The following is a 20,289-nucleotide window of genomic DNA, read 5'->3' on the forward strand; positions in this document are numbered from 1 at the left end:
TAGTTGTGACTACAGGCACATGGCACCATGCCCAGCTAATTTTTGTATTTTTGTAGAGACAGGATTTCACTGTGTTGTTTAGGCTGGTCTCAAACTTCTGAGCTCAACCAATTGTCCTGCTTTGGCCTAACTCAAATGTTTATCAGCAGAAGGCCAGGTGCGGTGGCTCACGCCTGTAATCTCAACACTTTGGGAGGTCGAGGTGGGCGGATCACAAGGTCAGGGGTTCGAGACCAGCCTGGCCAACATAGCAAAACCTCGTCTCTACTAAAAATACAAAAATTAGCTGGGCATGGTGGCACACGCCTGTAATCCCAGCTACTCAGGAGGCTGAGGCAAGAGAATTCCTTGAACCCAGGAGGTGGAGGTTGCAGTGAGCCGAGATCGCGCCACTGCACTCCAGCCTGGGTGACGGAGCCAGACTCCATCTCAAAAAAAAAAAAAAGTAAAAGGAGACGGTACTCGGAAAGTTCCTGGTCCAGGAATTTCATCTAATGGGTAATCAAAATTGTTGGCTCTTTAAAACAAAGCAAAATTTTTTTAAGGTTGGTTCCTTCTCTTTCTCTCTCTTACTCATTCTCTCTCTTTCATCCTAAATATAGAAACTCTTATGCTCTTAAGCACCTTGCTGGCATCTTTGTAGAAGATTTTAAAGGATATGTACACTGGAGAAGACAACAGTTTCTGGATTCTAATTGATTCTGCTTTAGAGAAAATTTTTGTACCTTACTTCTGTAAGGAATGGGAGTCTATTCCAGTCAGCTATGGAGAGAAACAAAATTGAACTTATAGAAGAAACTGATGAAATTCATGGTTTAGGCAATGGCGGTCTATAGTATGCCAAGCAATACCTCCCTGGTGTGGAAGCAATATGGTCCTATGCAGCCCTTGCAGATTTAAAGCATCAAACAAAAGACCAACAGATATTTACAGATTCTAAAATGATACTACTCAGAAGGCTGAAGGGGGAGGATCACTTGAAACCAGAAATTTAAGACCAGCCTGGGCAACATAGTGAGATCTCATCTTTTAAAAAAGAGGCCGGGCACGGTGGCTCATAGTGAAACCCCATCTCTACTAAAAACACAAAAATTAGCCAGGTATGGTGGCGGGCGCCTGTAGTCCCGGGAGGCTGAGGCAGGAGAATCGCTTGAACCTGGAGGGCGGAGGTTGCAGTGAGCCAAGACTGCGCTGCTGCACTCCAGCCTGGGTGACAGAGCGAGACTCCATCTCAAAAAAAAAAAAAGAAAGAAAGCTGGGCACAGAGGTGGCTCAGGCCTGTAATCCCAGCAATTTGGGAGGCCGAGGCTGGTGGATCACCTGAGGTCATTGTTACAGACCAGCCTGGCCAACTTGGTGAAACTCCATCTCTACTAAAAATACAAAAAGTAGCCAGTCGTGGTGGCAGGCACCTGTAATCCCAGCTACTCAGGAGACTGAGGCAGGAGAATCACTTGAACCTGGAGGGCAGAGATTGCAGTGAGCCGAGATCGTGCCATTGCATTCCAGCCTGGACAACAAGAGCAAAACTCCATCTCAAAAAAAAAAAGAAGAAGAAGGCCAGGCACGGAGGTGGCTCAGGCCTGTAATCCCAGCACTTTGGGAGGCTGAGGCAGGTGGATCACCTGAGGTCCGGAGTTCAGGACCAGCCTGGCCAACATCGTGAAACCCCGTCTCTATTAAAAAAACAAAAAGTAGCCGGGCATGGTGCTGGGCACCGGTAATCCTAGCTACTCGGGAGGCTGAGGCAGGAGAATCGCTTGAACCTGGGAGGCGGAGGTTGCGGTGAGCCAAGATCGTGTCACCGCACTAGAGCCCGGGCGACAGAGCGAGTCTCCGTCTCAAAAAAAAAAAAAAAAAAAAAAAATTAGTCCAATGTGGTGTTGCATGAATGTAGTCCCAGCTACTGGGGAGGCTGGGCAGTTTGGTTTCATTCACTTTTGGTTTTCCCCCATGTGCTGTCCTGAGATTGAGTAGTCCATTATCTCAGTGTTTTAGTCTGGTAAATGCTAAGTCCCTTTATTTGCAGACCTAACACTCTCGATCAGGAGCCTGGATGTTGCAAGGACCACTGGAATGAGAACAGCGGCAATGAAAATAGGAAGGCATCTCTGGAAAAAGTGTGACCTCTTGGGGTGACTGAGGCACTCACTCCATAGTGGGTTGATTGTGCTCCCTGAAGATGTGCCAGGAGGACCAACATACTCTTCAGGCCCCCAGGGTCATAGTAATTCCCATTCTACGTGATTATCTGACAAAACAACAATGTGAGATGTTTGCTCCTAGTGTGTACGGCCTCCCCTTGAGTCCTCAGATGCCTGGAGATGATTTATGCCTCAAGTCCCCAGCCTTCAAGGTCCTGCACCATCAAAACCATCCACAGTCAGCTATCTGTGCCCTTTTTACACATTAACTCATTTGGTACTTGCAACACTTCGGTGCTTATTTTACAGATGAGCAACATGATATAAACCAGCACAGAGTCCTAACTTTCTTACCTCAGAAAAGCCTAAGTTTAACAACTGCCTGTTATAGAAATCCTGATCAGTCACCTGGTTCTGCTATTCTAAATTTTGAAGAAGAGGTAAGAAATCTGGTATAGAGGAAGGAGGTATTATGGCATATAGCAAGTTAGCAAGGTATCTTGGTCTGTTTTGTGCTGTATAACAGAAGACCATAGACTAGGCAATCTGTAAAGAAGAGAAATTTATTTTCTCGCAGCTCTGGAGTCTAGGAAGTACAAGATCTGGGTGCCAGTATCTGGCGAGGGCCTTCATGCCATGTCATCCCATGGCAGAAGGGTAAAGAGAGAGACAGTGCAAGAGGGGGCCAAACCCAGCCTTTTACAAGGAGCCCAGCCCCAAGATAACAAACCCACTCCCAAGATAATGGCATTAATTCATTCATGAGGGTGGAGCCCTTGTGACTTAAACACTTCTTAAAGCTCCCAATACTGCTGCATTGGAGGTCAACATATGAACTTTGGGAGACACATTCAAACCATAACACAAGACTTTGCAGAAAAAGACTTTCGTAGCCAGAAAGAACCTTAGATATTAAAGGTCTAATAACCCTTTCATTTCACAGGAGATACAAATGAGGCTTGGTCAAGGTCACACACCACGGTTATGACAGGAATCTTGGGTATCCTGACTCCCAAGCCAGTGTTCTTAGTTCTTTCTATACAGCATGAATGGTCCAATGACTCCAGCTTCCAGACAAAGTACAGATGTATCCTGCACATCCACTGTTCATAAATGATATTCCACCATAATGGCTCTTGAAAATACCTTCTTTTGGGCCAGGCGCGGTGGCTCACACCTATAATCCCAACACTTTGGGAGGCCTAGGCAGGCGGATCACCTGAGATCGGGAGTTTGAGACCAGCCTGACCAACGTGGTGAAACCCCATCTCTACTAAAAATACAAAATTAGCCGGGCATGGTGACGCATGCCTGTAATCCCAGCAACTCAGGAGGCTGAGGCAGGAGAATCGCTTGAACCTGGGAGGCAGAGGTTGCGGTGAGCCGAGATCGCACCATTGCACTCCAGTCTGGGCAATGAGCAAAACTCCATCTCAGAAAAAAAAAAAAGAAAAGAAAATACCTTCTTTCTCAGTCACGCCGTAAAGTGGTAAGTCAGCAGGCCCTGGTGGCTCAGACACTACACATTCCAAAGAAAGGCCTGTCTTCGGGAGGACTGGCCCTTGACCCACTCCAAGAAGATAACCTCTGGGCCCTTGGAATATCAAGCCTATTAAGAATGTTTTTCTATTGCTGAAGCCTTGGGTCATTTTGTATCAACGTGCGCTCTGAGGAGCAGTGTCTGAGGAGCTGAGGTCGGTGGGTGCTGCATGTCTATGCGACTGACCCCAATAAAAACCCTAAACACCAGGTTAGCTTCCCTGATTGACAACACTTTGCACATGCTGTCACACATCCTTGCTGGGGAAGTAGGCAGCGTCCGTGTGAGTCCACTGGAGAGGAAAACTGGAAGTTTCTACCCAATTTTTCCTGGATTCCACCCCATGTGCCTTTTCCCTTTGCTGATTTTAACCTGTATCCTTTCACTGTAATAAACCATATCAGTGAGTATAATAGTTTTTCTGAGTCCTTTGAGACCTTCTAGTAAATCACTGAGTCTGAGAGTAGTCTTAGGAACCCCTGGGATACCAATATACATTTTTTTTTTTTTGCTCTAAAACGCTCTAAATAAATGACTATGAGAACTGATCTTTCAACACTACAACTTCAGGCAAAGAGACACCAATTTACACAACAAAACAGAGACCATCACATAGAACAAAAGTGAATTGTGTTTGGATGAACTCAAAATGTTTATTTTGGGTACATGCACCAACTGAGTAGGAATAAAAGGAAACATCTTGAGAGACTTCATTCTGTGCAGATGAATGAGTACCATTTCCACGAGTTTAGCCTTTATTGTGCCCTAAAGAAGTTTTCCTGCACTGTAACTTTATTTTTAAGAGTAGTTTGAGTGCAAAACAATAATAATCCCCAGAAAAGGTGAAAATTGGTCAAGAAAATGGTACAGAAAGAATACACTTTGCAAAGAATGATGCCCTCAGAGTGCCCCAACCAACACTCCACCATTGGCAAGTTCAATAGACTTGTGTTTGTTGTGTGACATAGTGTGCACAGTATGTTTTCACATGCTTTGTGTTTTATAGTAAAGAATTTGACTGGCTTTTGTCTCTGGTTCCTAGGAGGCAGACTCAAAATAATTAGAATTCCCTAAGTAACAGGGATATCTTTGTTTTTCATGAGCCTCTTGGATCACACCTGAATTTGGGCTGGAAGATGAGATGACCCAAGATGGAGGCCAGTTACCAGCGAGAACAACCATGTGATTAGATAGCTGGTGCTTTGAGTCAGCCTGACCTCCAGAGTAAGGGGTAGGGTGGAGATTTAGTTCAATCACTTGGCCAATGATTCAATCAATTATACATATATAATGAAACCCCAATAAAAACTTTAGATACTGAAGCATGGCGAAGCATCCTGGTTGGTGAACATATCAATGTGTTAAGAGGGTGACACACCCCGATTCCACAATGCAGGACATGAAAGCTTCGCATCCAGGGCCCTCCTAGACCTTACTTTATGTGTCTCCCCATTGGCTGGTCCTAACTTGTATCCTTCATAATAAAACAATTGTAAATACAGCATCTCCCTGAGTAATGTGAGTCATTCTAGCAAATCGGCAAACCTGAAGGAAATCTTCAGAAACCCCTGGGTTTTATTGTTTTATTTTATTTTTATTTTTTATTGAGACCGAGTCTCACTCTGTTGCCCAGGCTGAAGTGCAGTGGCGCCATCTCAGCTCACTGCAACCTCTGCCTCCCAGGTTCAAGCGATTCTCGTGCCTCAGCCTCCCAAGTAGCTAGGATTACAGGCGACTGCCACCATGCCCGGCTAATTTTTGTATTTTTAGTAGATACGGGGTTCACGGTGTTGGCCAGGCTGCTCTCAAACTCCTAACCTCAGGTGATCCACCTGCCTTGGCCTCCCAATGTGCTCGGATTACAGGTGTGAGCCAACGCACCCAGCCAAACACCTAGATTTGTAGCCTATTTGACTGGTGACTCCCAAAGTGTGACTGGCATCAAAAGTGAGGACAACCTCGTTTGGGATCATGCCCTTTAACTTGTGGGGTCTTCTCTAACCCTAATTAGTGCAAGAATTGAAATTCATTATACCGGTTGAGGTCAGAATACTTTCAAATTATTGTACATTATTTTTATGAGCTTTTTTTCAAAGTTTAACTAGTATATTCTTCTTTTTGTGAAAATTACTCAAGTACCTTGTAGTGTCATAGAATAAATAATTTTTTCCGAAAACTTAATGGAATTTTTTCACTTAATAGCTTTTAACTCAGTGGTGGAATTTTCTGGAACAAATTAAAGTCATTAACAAGGAGCAAGTGTATTTAGAAAATCTATAATGAAGGACACAAATGACAAGTGGTCATTGTCATCACGCTTTGCTCCCTTGGCAATAAAGAAGCTATAGTACTCAGAAATCAGATAATGAAGTCTCCTGACCATGTAGAAAACTTTAAAGAAAATTGTGTTTAAAGAGATTTCCCTGGCCTGGCATGGTGGCTTACGCCTGCAGTCCTAGCATTTTGGGAGGCCAAGGCAGATGGATCTCTTGAGCCCAGGAATTTAAGGCCAACCTGGGAAACATGGCAAAAGTTTATCTCACCAAAAATACAAAAATTAGCCATGCTGGTGATGCACGCCTGTGGTCCCAGATACTTGGGAGGCTGAGGTGGGAGGATTGCATTGAGCCCAGCAGGTTGAGGCTGCAGTAAGCCAAGATCACACGACTTCACTCCAGCCTGCATGACACAGTGAGACCCTGTCTCCAAAGAAAAAAAAGAAGAAAGAAAGAAGAAAGAAAGAAAGAAAGAAAGAAAGAAAGAAAGAAAGAAAGAAAGAAAGAAAGAAAGAAAGGGCAAGAGAAAGAGATTACCAAAAGAAAATACAAAAAATAAAAAAATAGGCTGGGCGTGGTGGCTCATGCCTGTAATCCCAGCACGTTGGGAGACCAAAGCACACGGATCCTTGAGGTCAGGAGTTTGAGACCAGCCTGGCCAACATGACAAAACCCCATCTCCACTAAAAATATAAAAATTAGCTGGATGTAATGGTGCACACCTGTAATCCCAGCTACTCCGGAGGCTAAGGCAGGAGAGTCTCTTGAACCCAGGAGAGAGAGGCTGCAGTGAGCCAAGATGGCACCACTGCACTCCAGCCTGGACAACAGAGCTAGAATCAAAAAAAAAAAAAAAGAGAGAAAGGTGACTTCTCCCCAAGAGTCCTGACAACACCAACAATTAAACCACACTGGACAGAGGACTATTCAGAATTTCAGAAGCTATATTTGACAGAACTGGCCTAAGACAAAATTACACAATGGTAAAATTTGTCTCCTATATCCTTTTTACATTAGGTCAACACCCCTTGGATTTCTCAAGCATGTCAGCACTGTTGGAGTGGACCATCTTTATCTTTTGGCCTCAGTTCCAAATATGCATTAGTTTTTATAAACCCTATCTTTTTGTGGTTGTCTGAATATGTCATCTGTGCTAGAGGCTCACACTTAGTCTTCATGAATGTTAATAAGAGTTAATTACCATCAAAAGAAGAACAGATGCACAAGTGTCATCATGAAATGGGATGTGTGGGTGTGTGAAAAGAAAATCCAGGGTGAACCAGACTCAGTCTATGAAATTCAACTAAGTAGATTGCCAAGAGACAAGTTTCATTTCTTTTTATTTTAGTCTCTTGTTGATTTGTCTGTGCTGCCAGGAATGTTTATCACTCCGTCAACTCATCCTTTAATATGCGATCTTGTTATTATTTAGGAAATGAAACAAAAACCTCCTTTGGCATTAAAATAATGAGATATTACTCTTTATGGGCAACTGTTAGGGGTTTTAGTAACCCACATATCTTTGGTTCCCTGGGTAAAGGCTTATTGATTTTTCTAGCACTTGCTGTTAATGCTTGATGTTTGGCAATGGAGTCTCAGTCTACACGAGGGAGCTGTTTACACGGTCAGCATAATTATTATTGGGTTGTAGAATGTACATGAAGCTACTGGTACTTACACTCTTACAACATTATTATTAAACTAAACCTTTTTTTCATTTCATTGCTGTTACAGTTAAGGTCATAAACACACCTATGGTGATCCCATTCGAACCTAGATTATATACAGTAAGAAGTTACAAAGTCAGCTCCCGAATATGGATCTGTCCTAAAATGTGTTCAGAGAGATCAGTGGGATCCTGCATTACTGGTGGCAGAACCACTGTAAGATACAAGCAGGAAAAAGGTGTGATTTTTCTCTTAACACCAGTCTCTTTCTCTCCCTACGTCTCCAGATACTTCACTCTCCTGCCTTTTTTCCAGACTTTAGTAATTCTAGCCATAGTCTCTATCAATGGAAATGCACTCCCTTTCCTATTTGTCAGTGATGTTATGTAAGTATTTCAAGGTTATCTGAATTAATCAAGGTTTTACAATAAACCTTTAGTGGCAGCCTGCTGGGTCTGGTGAGCTGACTCAGAGCAAAGCACTGGTAAGGAGGGGTCACCCACGAAGAAATTGGAAGGCCTGAGCAAAGAACAGAAATCGAGGAAGATGATCAGATGGTATATGTCCAAAGTGAAGGCAAGGTTGGTCATTTAGGCTTAGAGCACAGCTTCCTGAAATGTGTCCTTTGGACTCTTAGAACAGGGTCCACTTGAGGTCCACACCAGCCACTTCTAGAGCCAGAGACTTTGAGTCCTTGCCCCAGGATCAGTGGTTCTCAAACTATACAGGCAGTCAGGGATCTCTTTATCTTTTTTTTTTTTTTTTTTTTGAGACGGAGTCTCGCTCTGTCGCCCAGGCTGGAGTGCAGCGGCCTGATCTCCGCTCACTGCAAGCTCCGCCTCCCGGGTTCATGCCATTCTCCTGCCTCAGCTTCCTGAGTAGCTGAGATTACAGGCACCCGCCACCATGCCTGGCTAATTTTTTTGTATTTTTAGTAAAGATGGGGTTTCAGTGCATTGGCCAGGCTGGTCTTTAACTCCTGACCTCAGGTGATCCACCCGCCTCAGCCTCCCAAACTGCTAGGATTACAGGCGTAAGCCACTGTGGCTGGCATCAGGGATCTCTTTCTAAGGGGCCTAATAGGAGAAATGAAGTGGGTGAGTGACAGAAGGAAGGGGAAGGCATTATGGTTCTACAGGCCTTCAATATTTCTGTCCCACAAACAAATAATGGGAATCCACCATTTATTTATAGCAGTCAGAAGGTCCAGTCTGGAATCTGCTCAAAGAATTTTCACCAAAGGAAGCCAGTTCTGGCTTCTCTAAATTATTTTCTGGCTGAGCACAGTGGCTCACCTCTGTGATCCCAACACTTTGGGAGACTAGGAAGGGAGGATTGCATGAGCCCAGGAGTTCCAGACCAGCCTGAGCAACATGGTGAGACTTCCATCTCTACAAAAAATTTTATAAAAATTAGCTGGGCATTGTGGTGCACACTTATGGTCCTAGCTACTTGGAGTCTGAGGTAGGAGGATTACTTGAGCCCAGGAGGTTGAGGTTGCAATAAGCCATGTTTGTGCCACTGAATGCCAGTCTGGGTGATAGAGCAAGGCCATGTCCAAAAAAATTAAAATAAATTCTAATTTAGCAAATGACTTTATGTTCAAGACATTAAATGATAATTACCTCATCTAGATTAAGCTTGTGACTTTCTGCCTCTATTCTTTTAAAATTCTAAAAGATAGAAGATACCTGGAACTAGCACACATAATCTAGGCTAATTTTTGGACCCTGTATAGCCTTGATTCCTACACACACATATACTCAGTCTATCTACAAACTGAGCCTTTTATGTTCTACATTAACCTTCCTGAGAAACAGCTAATAGTGCAGCCTTTTTTTTTTTTTTAAGTGGTACAAACATGACTCATTGAAACCTGGACCTCTTGGGCTCAAGTTATCCTCTCATCTCAGCCTCCTGAGAAACTGGGACTACAGACATGCACCACCACGCCTGGCTAATTGTTTTTGGGTTTTTTTGTTTGTTTAATTTTGGTAGATAGGGGATCTCCTGATGTTGCCCAGGCTGGTCTGGAACTCCTGGCATCAAACCATCCTACTGCCTCAGCCTCCCAAAAGGCTAGGATTACAGGCATGAGCCACTGTGCCCGGCCTCTTTTTTTTCAATTTTTGTCAATATTGAGGAAATTAAAACACTTTATTATACGCTTCTTAATCATACCACTAGAAGTGTTTTTTCTCTGCCTACCTAAAAACCCAAATCCCTAATACACCAATTACCATTAAAGATAGTTTTTAAGAACGATGTCCTAGCAGAGGTTATGCAAGCAGGCTGCTTTAAAACTGTTGAAGGCCAGGCGCAGTGGCTCATGCCTTGATTATGGTTTGTGGGCTCTGTGTCCCCACCCAAATCTCATCTTGAATTGTACTCGCATAATCCCCACATGTTGTGAGAGGGACCCGGTGGGAGATAGAACTGAATCATGGGAGCGGTTTCCCCCATACTTTCTCATGGTAGTGAATAAGTATCACGAGAACTGATGGTTTTATAAGGGATTTCTGCTTTCATGTCTTCCTCATTTCCTGCTTGCCGCTGCCATCTAAGAAGTGCCTTTTGCCTTCCACCATAATTGTGAGGCATCCCCAGCCACATGGAACTGTGAGTCCAATAAACCTATTTTTCTTCCCAGTCTTAGGTATGTCTTTATCAGCAGTGTGAAAATGAACTAATACAAGCCTGTAATCCCAGCACTTTGGGAAGCTGAGGTGGGAGGATCCCTTGAGGTCAGGAGTTCGAAACCAGCCTGGCCAACAGGATGAAACCCCATCTCTACAAAAATACAAAAATTAGTCAGGTGTGGTAGTGGGCACCTGTAATCCCAGCCACTTGGGAGGCTGAGACAGAAGAATCACTTGAACCTGGGAGGTGGAAGTTGCAGAGAGCTGAGCTTGCATCACTGCACTCCAGTCAGAGCAAGACTTCATCTCAAAAACAATACATAAATAAAATTTTTAAAAATAAAACTGTTGGGGGCATTAGCCACACGAACAACTGTCCAAAAGCCAGGGTCTCTGGTTTTTGTTGTTTTTGTTTTTACAGTTTTATTGGCTTTATTTAAACCCCAATAAAACAAACACATTCACTGTCTATTCACTTTCTGCACTGTGCAGGCTGGCATTGGCATTGGTGACTCTGATGACCACCTGGGCTGCTCTTTCCAAGATGGCTTTGCAGTTCTTGGAAGAAACATCATGAGTGATCTCAACACAGTAAGATTTGTTGCTCACCAGCAGTACTTCCAGCTCCTTAACGTTGTGGACCAGGAACTTCCAGAAGCCACTGGGCAGTATGTGCTTTGTCTTTTTGTTTCTCCCATAACCAATGTTGGGCATAGATCTGGCCCTCAAACCTTCTATGAACCCTGTTGTCAATACCTCTGTGTTTCCACCAGTTACCCTTAATTTTGACATATCAGTCTGACTGGTTCCCAGTGAACTTGGTGCTCTTTTTGATGATCTTGGGCTTCGCGAGCGGTCTCAGGATGGCCATGATGGAGGAGATGGGTGTCACCTCCATAGGCAGTGCCAAGGAAGACAGCTCAGGTCTTTCTGTAATGGTAAAAGAGGACCCATAAAAAGTGAAAAAGCAATGATGCCCAACCAAATTCAATAAATTTGTACTGCATGCCTGCCCTGTGAAACATGTTATGTCACTATCAGGATCTAGATTGAGTGGAATTAATTCAGAGAACACCAAAGATCACTCTAAATCATGTTTTAGAGAAACAGTTGAAATAATCAGAGATGGTTATACTGGAAATAAGAAGATTCTAGGAAAACATGAGAGCCTTCATGCCTAAATATTTAGCCCTTTTTTTTTTTCAGAGATTAGACTTGTTTCGTACAGGACAACACAGAATTAATATCAATGAGTAGCAGTCAAAATCAGTAGAATGAAATCATAGCAACCTAAGAAAAAACTTACTATCAAAGCAATCTAAAAATAGAATGAGCTGTTTTAGGAGGAGCAGAAGCCTCACTAGCAATATTGGTACCAGGGACATTATATACTGCAGTATCTGGATACTCAATCTCTAAATGAGTCTTAATCAGATACTGCTACAAATCAAATCATAAATCACATCACCCAAAGTCAAATGCTGCTAACATAATGACATGTTTCCTTCTGATTTTTTTCCCTGTGTACTTGTTTTTTAACATAATAAAATCGTAGCACATATACAATTTTTCACTTTTTATAAAAAAAATTTCTTTCGGCAATTTTGTAGACTACCAGTATTTACCAAAGCTTTCACTTTTTTTTTTTTTTTTTTTTTTTTGAGACAGGGTCTCACTCTGTCTCCCAGGCTGGAGTGCAGTGGCATGATCTCGATTCACTGCAACCTCCCTTTCCCCGGTTCAAGCGATTCTTGTGCCTCAGCCCCCCAAGTAGCTGGGATTACAGGCGCACACCACCATGCTCAACTAATTTTTGTATTTTTAACAGAGACGGGGTTTCACCATGTTGACTAGGCTGGTCTCAAACTCCTGGCCTTGTGATCCACCTGCCTCAGCCTCCTAAAGTGCTGGGATTACAGGCATGAGCCACCCCGCCCAGCCAGCTTTCACTTTTTGTTGAACATTTACAGTTTAGTGGTAAGAGCAGTTTTCAAGACATACTACCTGGTTGAATCTCTCTTACTAGCTATACAATCTTGGGAAAGTTACTTATTCATTGTGCCTCAGTCACCTCATTTGTAAAATGGGGACGGTACCTCAGGGAATTGTTGTTTTAAAGGAGATTCCATAGCCAAAATGTTTATGTCCCCCATAAAATCCACATAATGAAACCCTAGCCTGTGGGTTGTAGGAGGTGGGGCATTTTGGAAAGAGATTAGGTCATGAGAGGTCAACCCTCATGGGAGTAGTTCCCTTATAAAATAAGCCCAAGAAAGCTCATTTGCCCTATCCACCATGTAAGGACACAATGAGAAGGCACCATTTGAGAGTCAGGAAACAGCTCTCACCAGACATGAAATCTACCAACACCTTGATCTCGGACTTCCTAGCCTCCAGAACTGTGAGAAATAAATGTCTGTTATTTAAGCCACTCAGTCTACTGGATTTTGTTACAGTGGCCCAAAGACACTAAGACAGAATCCAAACCTAAGAATATATCCTCTGCCAGAGTGGTGGCTCACACATGTAGTCCTAGCATTTTGGGAGACCAAGGCAAGAGGATCACTTGAGGCCAGAAGTATAAGACCAACCTGGGCAACATTGCAAGACCCTGTCTCTACAATAAATTTTGAAAAAGAAAGAATAGATCCTCTATGTTCCAACGGTTGTTTGGGCCTCTCCTATAGCACCTACCATCTTTTGCCATCAACACTTATTGAGCTTTTACTAAGTAATTTAGTTCAATTCCCCAACAAATGAGGACCTATTAATCTACAAGGCATCTTGCTATGTGCTTGGTATGCATGTAAATATGAAAGGAAACATTTACTCCTGCCCTCAAGTAACTAAGTGATCTTTGGGAATAAGAGATGCATAGTCCTCTAACCATACAATAAGTGTGTTGTGGATATTAAGAGCATAGGCACTGATTTCAGACAGACCCAGTTCCAGTCGTTTTGTCTCTTTCTTTGGGAGACCTTGGGGAAATTACTTAATCTCTAAGTCTCAGTTTCCTTGGCTATGTAATGATGATAATACCTGCTGAAAAGTACTCTAAGACTGGAAAAAGGCAATGTGCATAAAGCACTTAGACCACCTATCCACAGCAGCCTTCCCACTCACTACCACCATGTATACACAGGGATAGGACTGTCTAGGGAGTGTTTCCCTTCCATTACCTAAGGCACTGCACGTCTCTTACAGAATTTATACCAGGCCATCACACTGGACCAGAGCCCAGCCCATCCAAGAGACTCTCATGACCAAATCAAACACATATCACACCCTTTTTGACCTAACTCACCACTACATATGTAAGCTTCTCTCATCATCTCCCAAACTTTTTTACATTTGCTTAGCTGACACAGCTTCTCATCCACTCTATCTGCAATACCAGCTCATCCCATTACCAATAAATCTTTTCTACATCCTCAACCTTATCTCCCAATATTCTTCCCACCTCCTTACCCAGACTGAAACCTGGCTCTTTCCTAGACACTTCCCCAACACCAACTTTATCATCACATACACCTGGGGTTCAGGGTTAGGAGCATAGGTGGATTTACTATGAAGCTTATGAAACTTAAACTCCAGTATCCCTAACTTCTACAAGCTCCTTCTAAGGCAAGTATACTAGGAATGTGTTCAATCACGTTTTCAAAAAATTGGCGGCCAGGAGCGATGGCTCATGCCTGTAATCCTAGCACTTTGGGAGGCTGACGTGGGTGGATCACCTGAGGTCAGGAGTTCAAAAGCAGCCTGGCCAACATGGTGAAACCCTGCCTCTACTAAAAATACAAAAAATCAGCCAGGCGTGGTGGCAGACCTGTACAGGCACACCTGTAATCCCAGCTACCTGGCAGGCTGAGGCAGGAGAATCGCTTGAACCCGAGAGGCAGAGGTTGCAGTGAGCTGAAATCATGCCACTGCACTCCAGCCTGGGTGACAGAGCAAGACTCCGTCTCAAAAGAAAAAAAAAAAATGCTGGGTGCGGTGGCTCACGCCTGTAATCCCAGCACTTTGGGAGGCCAAGGTAGGCAGATCACCTGAGGTCTGGAGTTCGAGAACAGCCATTGGCCGGCATGGAGAAACCCCATCTCTACTAAAAATACAAAATGAGCCGGGCATGGTGGCGCATGCCTGTAATCCCAGCTACTCAGGAGGCTGAGGCAGGAGAATTGCTTGAACCTGGGAGGCGGAGGTTGCAGTGAGCCAAGATCAAGCCACTGCACTCCAGCCTGGGCAACATGAGCAAAACTCCATCTCAAAAAAAAAAGAAAAAAAAATTGGCAAAGATAATTTAGCTGCAACCAGTTAAGATGCTCTTTCCATTCCAGCTTCCCTTCTGTCACACTTCCCCTCCTCTCAGATAAAACTGGGGTTACCAATTCTGTCTTAATCAAAGGCACACAATACAGTTGATCACTCACGTCACTGCTTAAAACAGATTCTACTTGGATGTCTAAGACAAGTCTCAAAGTCAACATGTCCAAATTGAACTTTCTATTCTTCCCAAACCTGGGAAGGCCTATCTCAACAGCAATTCTATCCTTCCAGTTGCTCAGGCCAAAATCCTTGGAGTCATTCTTAGACTGGGTCTCATTCTGTTGCCCAGAGTGCAGTGGCACAAGCCGGGCGTGCACATCCACACCCGGCTAATTTTCTCTTTTAAATTTTTGCTATTCTCCCGCCTAGGCCTCCCCAAGTGCTGGGAATACAGGAGTGAGCCACTACGCCCAGCCCCTAAGAGTCATTATCTACTCCTATCTCCCGTATCGGTTCCTTCAACAAACCTTGTCTCCCACAGTAAGGCTGGCTGTAGTGGTGCTCACCTGTAATCCCAACACTTTGAGAGACCAAGGCAGGCTGATCACTTGAACCCAGGAGTTCGAGACCAGCCTGGACAACAAACCCCGTCTCTACTAAAAACAAAATATTATCCTGGCATGGTGGTGTACACCATGTCCCAGCTACTCAGAAGGCTGAAGTGGAAGGATAGCTTGAGCCCAAGAGGTTGAGGCTGCAGTGCGCCACTGCACTCCAGCTTGGGTGATAGAGCAAGACCCTGCCCCCCCAAAAAAAAAAAAAAAAAAAAAAAAACTTAGTGACTATCTCAACCACTCCCATCTATCCTAATGCAAGCAAATATCACTTGCCTAGACTATTGCAATAGCTTTATTTCTACCTCTGCCTCAGTGAAATGAACTTAAGTTCATTGCTGGGCACAGTAGTGCACAACTGTTGTCCCAGGTACTTGGGAGGCTGCAGGAGAATCAGTTGATCCCAAGAGTTCAGACTAACCTGGACAGCATAGTAATACCCCACCTCTACAAAAGTAAGTTTCCAAATGGATTCTCATCTCACAATATCTAACTATAACCTACAGGGCACTACAGACCCTGGCCAGCTTTCTCACTCTTCAGCCACAACTTTGCTATTTCTCTGATTCCATCCAGGCATTCTCTTCCCCACAGAATCTATGCTGTAACCTCTATTAAGTTCATAAGCCAAATTTAAGTATGGCTTTCTTCTCTGACCTCAACATCTAGCACATATACCTCTTTTAACCTGCTTTTCTTCAAATAATGCACATTATTATGTATTGCTGCTCTATCAGCATATAAATTCAATTGAGAAGTTTTCATTCACTACAGAATTCTGCATCTGGCATACAGAACTCAAGTATTTGCACAATTGTTATCCACAAGTGGTAGAACAGTACTTTCCAAACTTGGATTGCGAGGGGATCTTGTTCAAATGTACACCAATTCAGGAGGCACAGGGTATACCCTAACAACACATTTCTAATAGGCTTCCAGATGACAACGTGTCAAATCCCAAGAATTTTCACCTACCTTCATTTATTCCATCTCATGTCAGCCACCTGCATTACCAATGTTAAAGCAACCACACACTACACCTACACTTCACCTTTTACTGAGTTCAACTTGTACAACCCCTCCAAGTGCTCCCAACTGCTTTTCCCCACAAATACGCACATGCACACATGACATGCACAGATGACAGACCCTGTATCTATTCAAAAGTGTGTGAACATATATGTATATAAATTCCTTAAAACATTTTTTTCTTTAAAGAGACAAGGTCTCAGTATGTTGCCCAGGGTGGTCTCCTGGGCTCAAGCAATCCTTCCACTCTGACCTCCCAAAGTGCTGGGATTACAGGCCTGAACCTGCCAGGTTTTGTAAAGTATAAAAATAAAATTGGCATTTACCAGTTTACTGGCTGGTATGATTTTATGTTAACTCAGAGAAAATAAGCCATTGATACAAGTTTATTGAGAAGGTAATAAAATGTAAGTTTTTAAAAGATTTCTTGCCGGGTGCGGTGGCTCATGCCTGTAATCCCAGCGCTTTGGGGGCCCAAGGCGAGCAGATCACGAAGTCAAGAGATCGAGACCATCCTGGTCAACATGGTGAAACCCCCATCTCTACTAAAAAGAGAAGAATTAGCTGGGTTTGGAGGCTGAGGCAGGAGGCTTGAACCTAGGTTGCAGTGAGCCGAGATCGCGCCACTGCGCTCCAGCCTGGCGACAGAGGGGGACTCAGTCTCAAAAAAAAAAAAAGAAAAAGATTTCTATAAACAATTAGCTATTCCAGTCACATTAGAACACTCATAAACTGAAGGGTTTTTTCAAATGTTTATTTTATATACAAAGAATTATCATGGTTTTTCATTGAGTAGATGCCCCGGATAATCCTCTGAAGGAAGAGCATTTAGTCCAACTGAAAAAAAAAAAGCAGATGATTTATTTCAAAATGCTTTAAATCTCTACTTGATTCTCACAAAAAAAATGCTCATTATAGAATGTTACGGAATTACAGAACTGGACCTTTGACCTATCCAAACCACACCAGATTCTACGTAGTTTAAATATTTACTGAATGCCTACTCCAGAATCAACCATGTTTTAGAACGATTTTTAGTAACGCTATCGCACTTCTTCCATCAAAGTAATGTTTCCCAAAACACTAGTAAATGATCTTTACCAAATGCACAGGATAGTTGTTCAGTAGGCAACTATAATTACACAGTTCATCATTTTTTTTTTGAGAGAGAGTCTCGCTGTCTCCCGGACTGGAGTGCAATGGAGCCATCTCCACTCACTGCAACCTCAGCCTCCTGGGTTCAAGCGATTCTCCCACCTCAACCTCCTGAGTAGCTGAGACCACAGGCGCGGATCATCATACAAGGCTAATTTTTGTAGAAACAGGTTTTCGCCATGTTGGCAAGGCTTGTTGCGGAAACCCTGGGCTCAAGAAATCTGCCCACCTTGTCGGCCTCCCAAAGTGCTGGGATTTCAGGTGTGAGGCACCTCGCCTGGCCCAGTTCATCTAGGACACAGAGCTAGGGCGTGGGCCAAGGTCCATTTTCCTACGTATGATATACTACCTCTCAAATTAGGCGAACCTCCTCATTTTAACAAGAAGCATATACTGATGAAGTATTTGCTCAGGGCTGCCAAGCCTGAGTTTAAACGTACTTTCTCTGTCCCTGCTGCACTGCAGTATTCATATTAACAATTTACAACAGACAGGGCGCCGTGGCTCACGCCTGTAATCCCAGCACTCTGAGGGGTCAAGGCAGGCCGATCTCCTGAGGTCAGGACCTCAAGACCAGCTTGGCCAACATGGTGAAATCCCATCTCCACAAAATAATAAAAATAGGCCGGGCGTGGTGGCAGACGCCTGTAATCCCAGGTACTAGGGAGACTGACACAGGAGAATCGCTTGAATCCGGGAGCGGGAGGCTGCAGTGAGCTGAGATCACGCCACTGCACTCCAGCCTGGGAAACAGAGGGAGACCCAATTTCAAAAAAAAAAAAAAATTTTACATCATTATAGAACAGTACTATCCAATACAAAATAATTGATCAGAAAGCTGGTGATTTTTATCTCAAAGAGCCAATAATAAATTCGTTTTCACCTTAAAAAAAACCCAAACTACTATTTAAAAGATTTTTAGAAGCCAAAAGTTTCACACAGTCAAAAGTTTCATATAAACATTAGCTTGACTAAGATGATCAAGAGATAGAAGCACTAAATGGCAGACCATTGTTTGCTGAATCTTAACAATGTCTTTCTGGCCCCAAACTTTAAGTTCATTCCAGTGTATGACGCTTTCAAACATTTTGGGTTGGCCGGGCGCGGTGGCTCACGCCTGTAATCCCAGCACTTTGGGAGGCCGAAGCAGGCGGATCACGAGCTCAGCCTGACCAACATGGTAAAACCCCGTCTCTACTAAAAATAAAAAAATTAGCCGGACATGGTGACAGGCGCCTGTAATCCCAGCTATTCAGGAGGCTGAGGCAGGAGAATCGCTTGAACCGGGGAGGCGGAGGTTGCACTGAGCGGAGATCACGCCATTGCACTCCAGGTTGGGTGAGTGCGACTCCGACTCAAAAAAAAAAAAACAAAAAACTTGGGGTCAGCGGTTAATACATATATTTGGTTAGAAAATATCTAGGTACAGCCGCGCGTGGTGGCAAGAGCCTTTAGTTCGAGCTACTCGGGACGCCAAGGCAAGAGGATCGCCTGGGACCAGGAGGAGTTCGAGGCTGCAGTGAGCCGTAACAACGCCACTGCACTTCAACCTGGGCGACAGAGGGAGACCCTATCTCTAAAAAAAAAAAAAAAGAGAATAGGTACTTACAAGATTGATAAATGAAACAAACGTAAGACAATTTTAGTGGCTTCTCTAAAGTGAATTTCACCAAACACAATACACGGCACCTAAAACTGGCTAAGCTATCTAGGTAAAAAAGGGAGTAGGAAAGACTGAGTCCTTCACCTTCTCCATTCTATTAATTTGATTGCCCAAACCATCAACACTGTCACCAGCTACCAACTAAAAAAAGAGGAAAAGCTCTTGGTCGAATGCTCAGAATTACCACTCCAGGGAAGATCTGTCCGTTTGTCTTTCGCGGAAAATATAAAGAACCCCCACAACCTTCTCTGCCCAAACAACATGGAGTACGCCTGCAGACGCCTACCTTAATGAAACCGATATCCTTCGCGTACTGACGGAAACACTGGCGGCACATATTGAGGCCATATTTCCGGATCAGACCGTGCCGGTTTGAACAGACGCGACTGTAAGAAAAGAGATAGCGGTTTTGCAGGTCATAGAAATTACAAGACTCCGCACTCAGACGGCTACTACCCGCATCCCGGGACTCCCAAGCCCCAGTACAGGCCTGTAATGGCGGCACCAGCGACTCCCAGTCGGCGTGCTCCCTCGTGCCGCCCGTGGCCTCCTCTACTTGAGATTTTAAGCAGCCTGGCGCTCCACGGCAACGCTTCCCCAAAATCACAAACTATTTCTCACCAAGAGCGAGAACCCTGGCCGAATTTTCGCGGGTGACTCCAGTACAGCTGCTGGTGACCCATCTTGCTCTCGGCAGTGCAACGAGGTAAAAGGAAGAAGCTGGCCCACGCATGCGCTCTTCAAATTTTTGAGACAGTTTACCCAGAATGCAGTGCCCAAAGGAAACGCGTGCGCAGTGTGGTCAGGTTGTTTCGCTGGGTGAGTAAAATGAAATCTTAGAGGCGTTGTGGGCTGGCCCAGTTGATGACGTCACCATACCACAGCTTCTAGTGCTATTCTGCGCCGGTATCCGACCGCCGGGCGCGGTGGCGCGTGCCTGTAGTCCCAGCTACTCGGGAGGCTGAGGCTGGAGGATCGCTTGAGTCCAGGAGTTCTGGGCTGTAGTGCGCTATGCCGATCGGGTGTCCGCACTAAGTTCGGCATCAATATGGTGACCTCCCGGGAGCGGGGGACCACCAGGTTGCCTAAGGAGGGGTGAACCGGCCCAGGTCGGAAACGGAGCAGGTCAAAACTCCCGTGCTGATCAGTAGTGGGATCGCGCCTGTGAATAGCCACTGCACTCCAGCCTGGGCAACATAGCGAGACCCCGTCTCTTTTGAACAATAAATACCTTAATTTTGGACTCTCAAGAGATGAATATTCTCATAGTCTTTTTTATTGATTAAACCTTTTACT

At 44.2% G+C, this 20,289-nt stretch overlaps 1 protein-coding gene and 1 pseudogene across 2 annotated transcripts; both read right to left on the reverse strand.

The window, feature by feature from the left end:
• Nucleotides 1–2,691: 2,691 nt before the first annotated feature.
• Nucleotides 2,692–11,146, reverse strand: LOC129393806 (large ribosomal subunit protein eL32-like; annotated as a pseudogene).
• RPS29 (ribosomal protein S29) lies at nt 10,661–19,792 on the reverse strand. 2 transcript variants are annotated; one of them, XM_003831749.5, is made up of 3 exons: nt 19,615–19,775; nt 19,280–19,379; nt 10,661–11,196 (listed from the first exon to the last, which is right to left on the reverse strand). In XM_003831749.5, exons 1-3 carry the CDS (start codon nt 19,674–19,676, stop codon nt 11,155–11,157), a joined length of 204 nt encoding a protein of 67 aa, XP_003831797.1. In that variant the 5' UTR covers nt 19,677–19,775; the 3' UTR covers nt 10,661–11,154. The 2 variants fall into 2 exon arrangements, with proteins under 2 accessions (XP_003831797.1, XP_003831796.1); XM_003831748.4 differs by lacking the exon at nt 10,661–11,196 and adding an exon at nt 16,909–17,012 and having other exon boundaries at nt 19,615–19,792.
• Between the last annotated feature and the right edge of the window lie 497 nt (nt 19,793–20,289).

The sequence above is a fragment of the Pan paniscus genome, chromosome 15 (genome assembly GCF_029289425.2).
Source record: "Pan paniscus chromosome 15, NHGRI_mPanPan1-v2.0_pri, whole genome shotgun sequence".
In the NCBI taxonomy this organism is placed as follows: domain Eukaryota; kingdom Metazoa; phylum Chordata; class Mammalia; order Primates; family Hominidae; genus Pan; species Pan paniscus.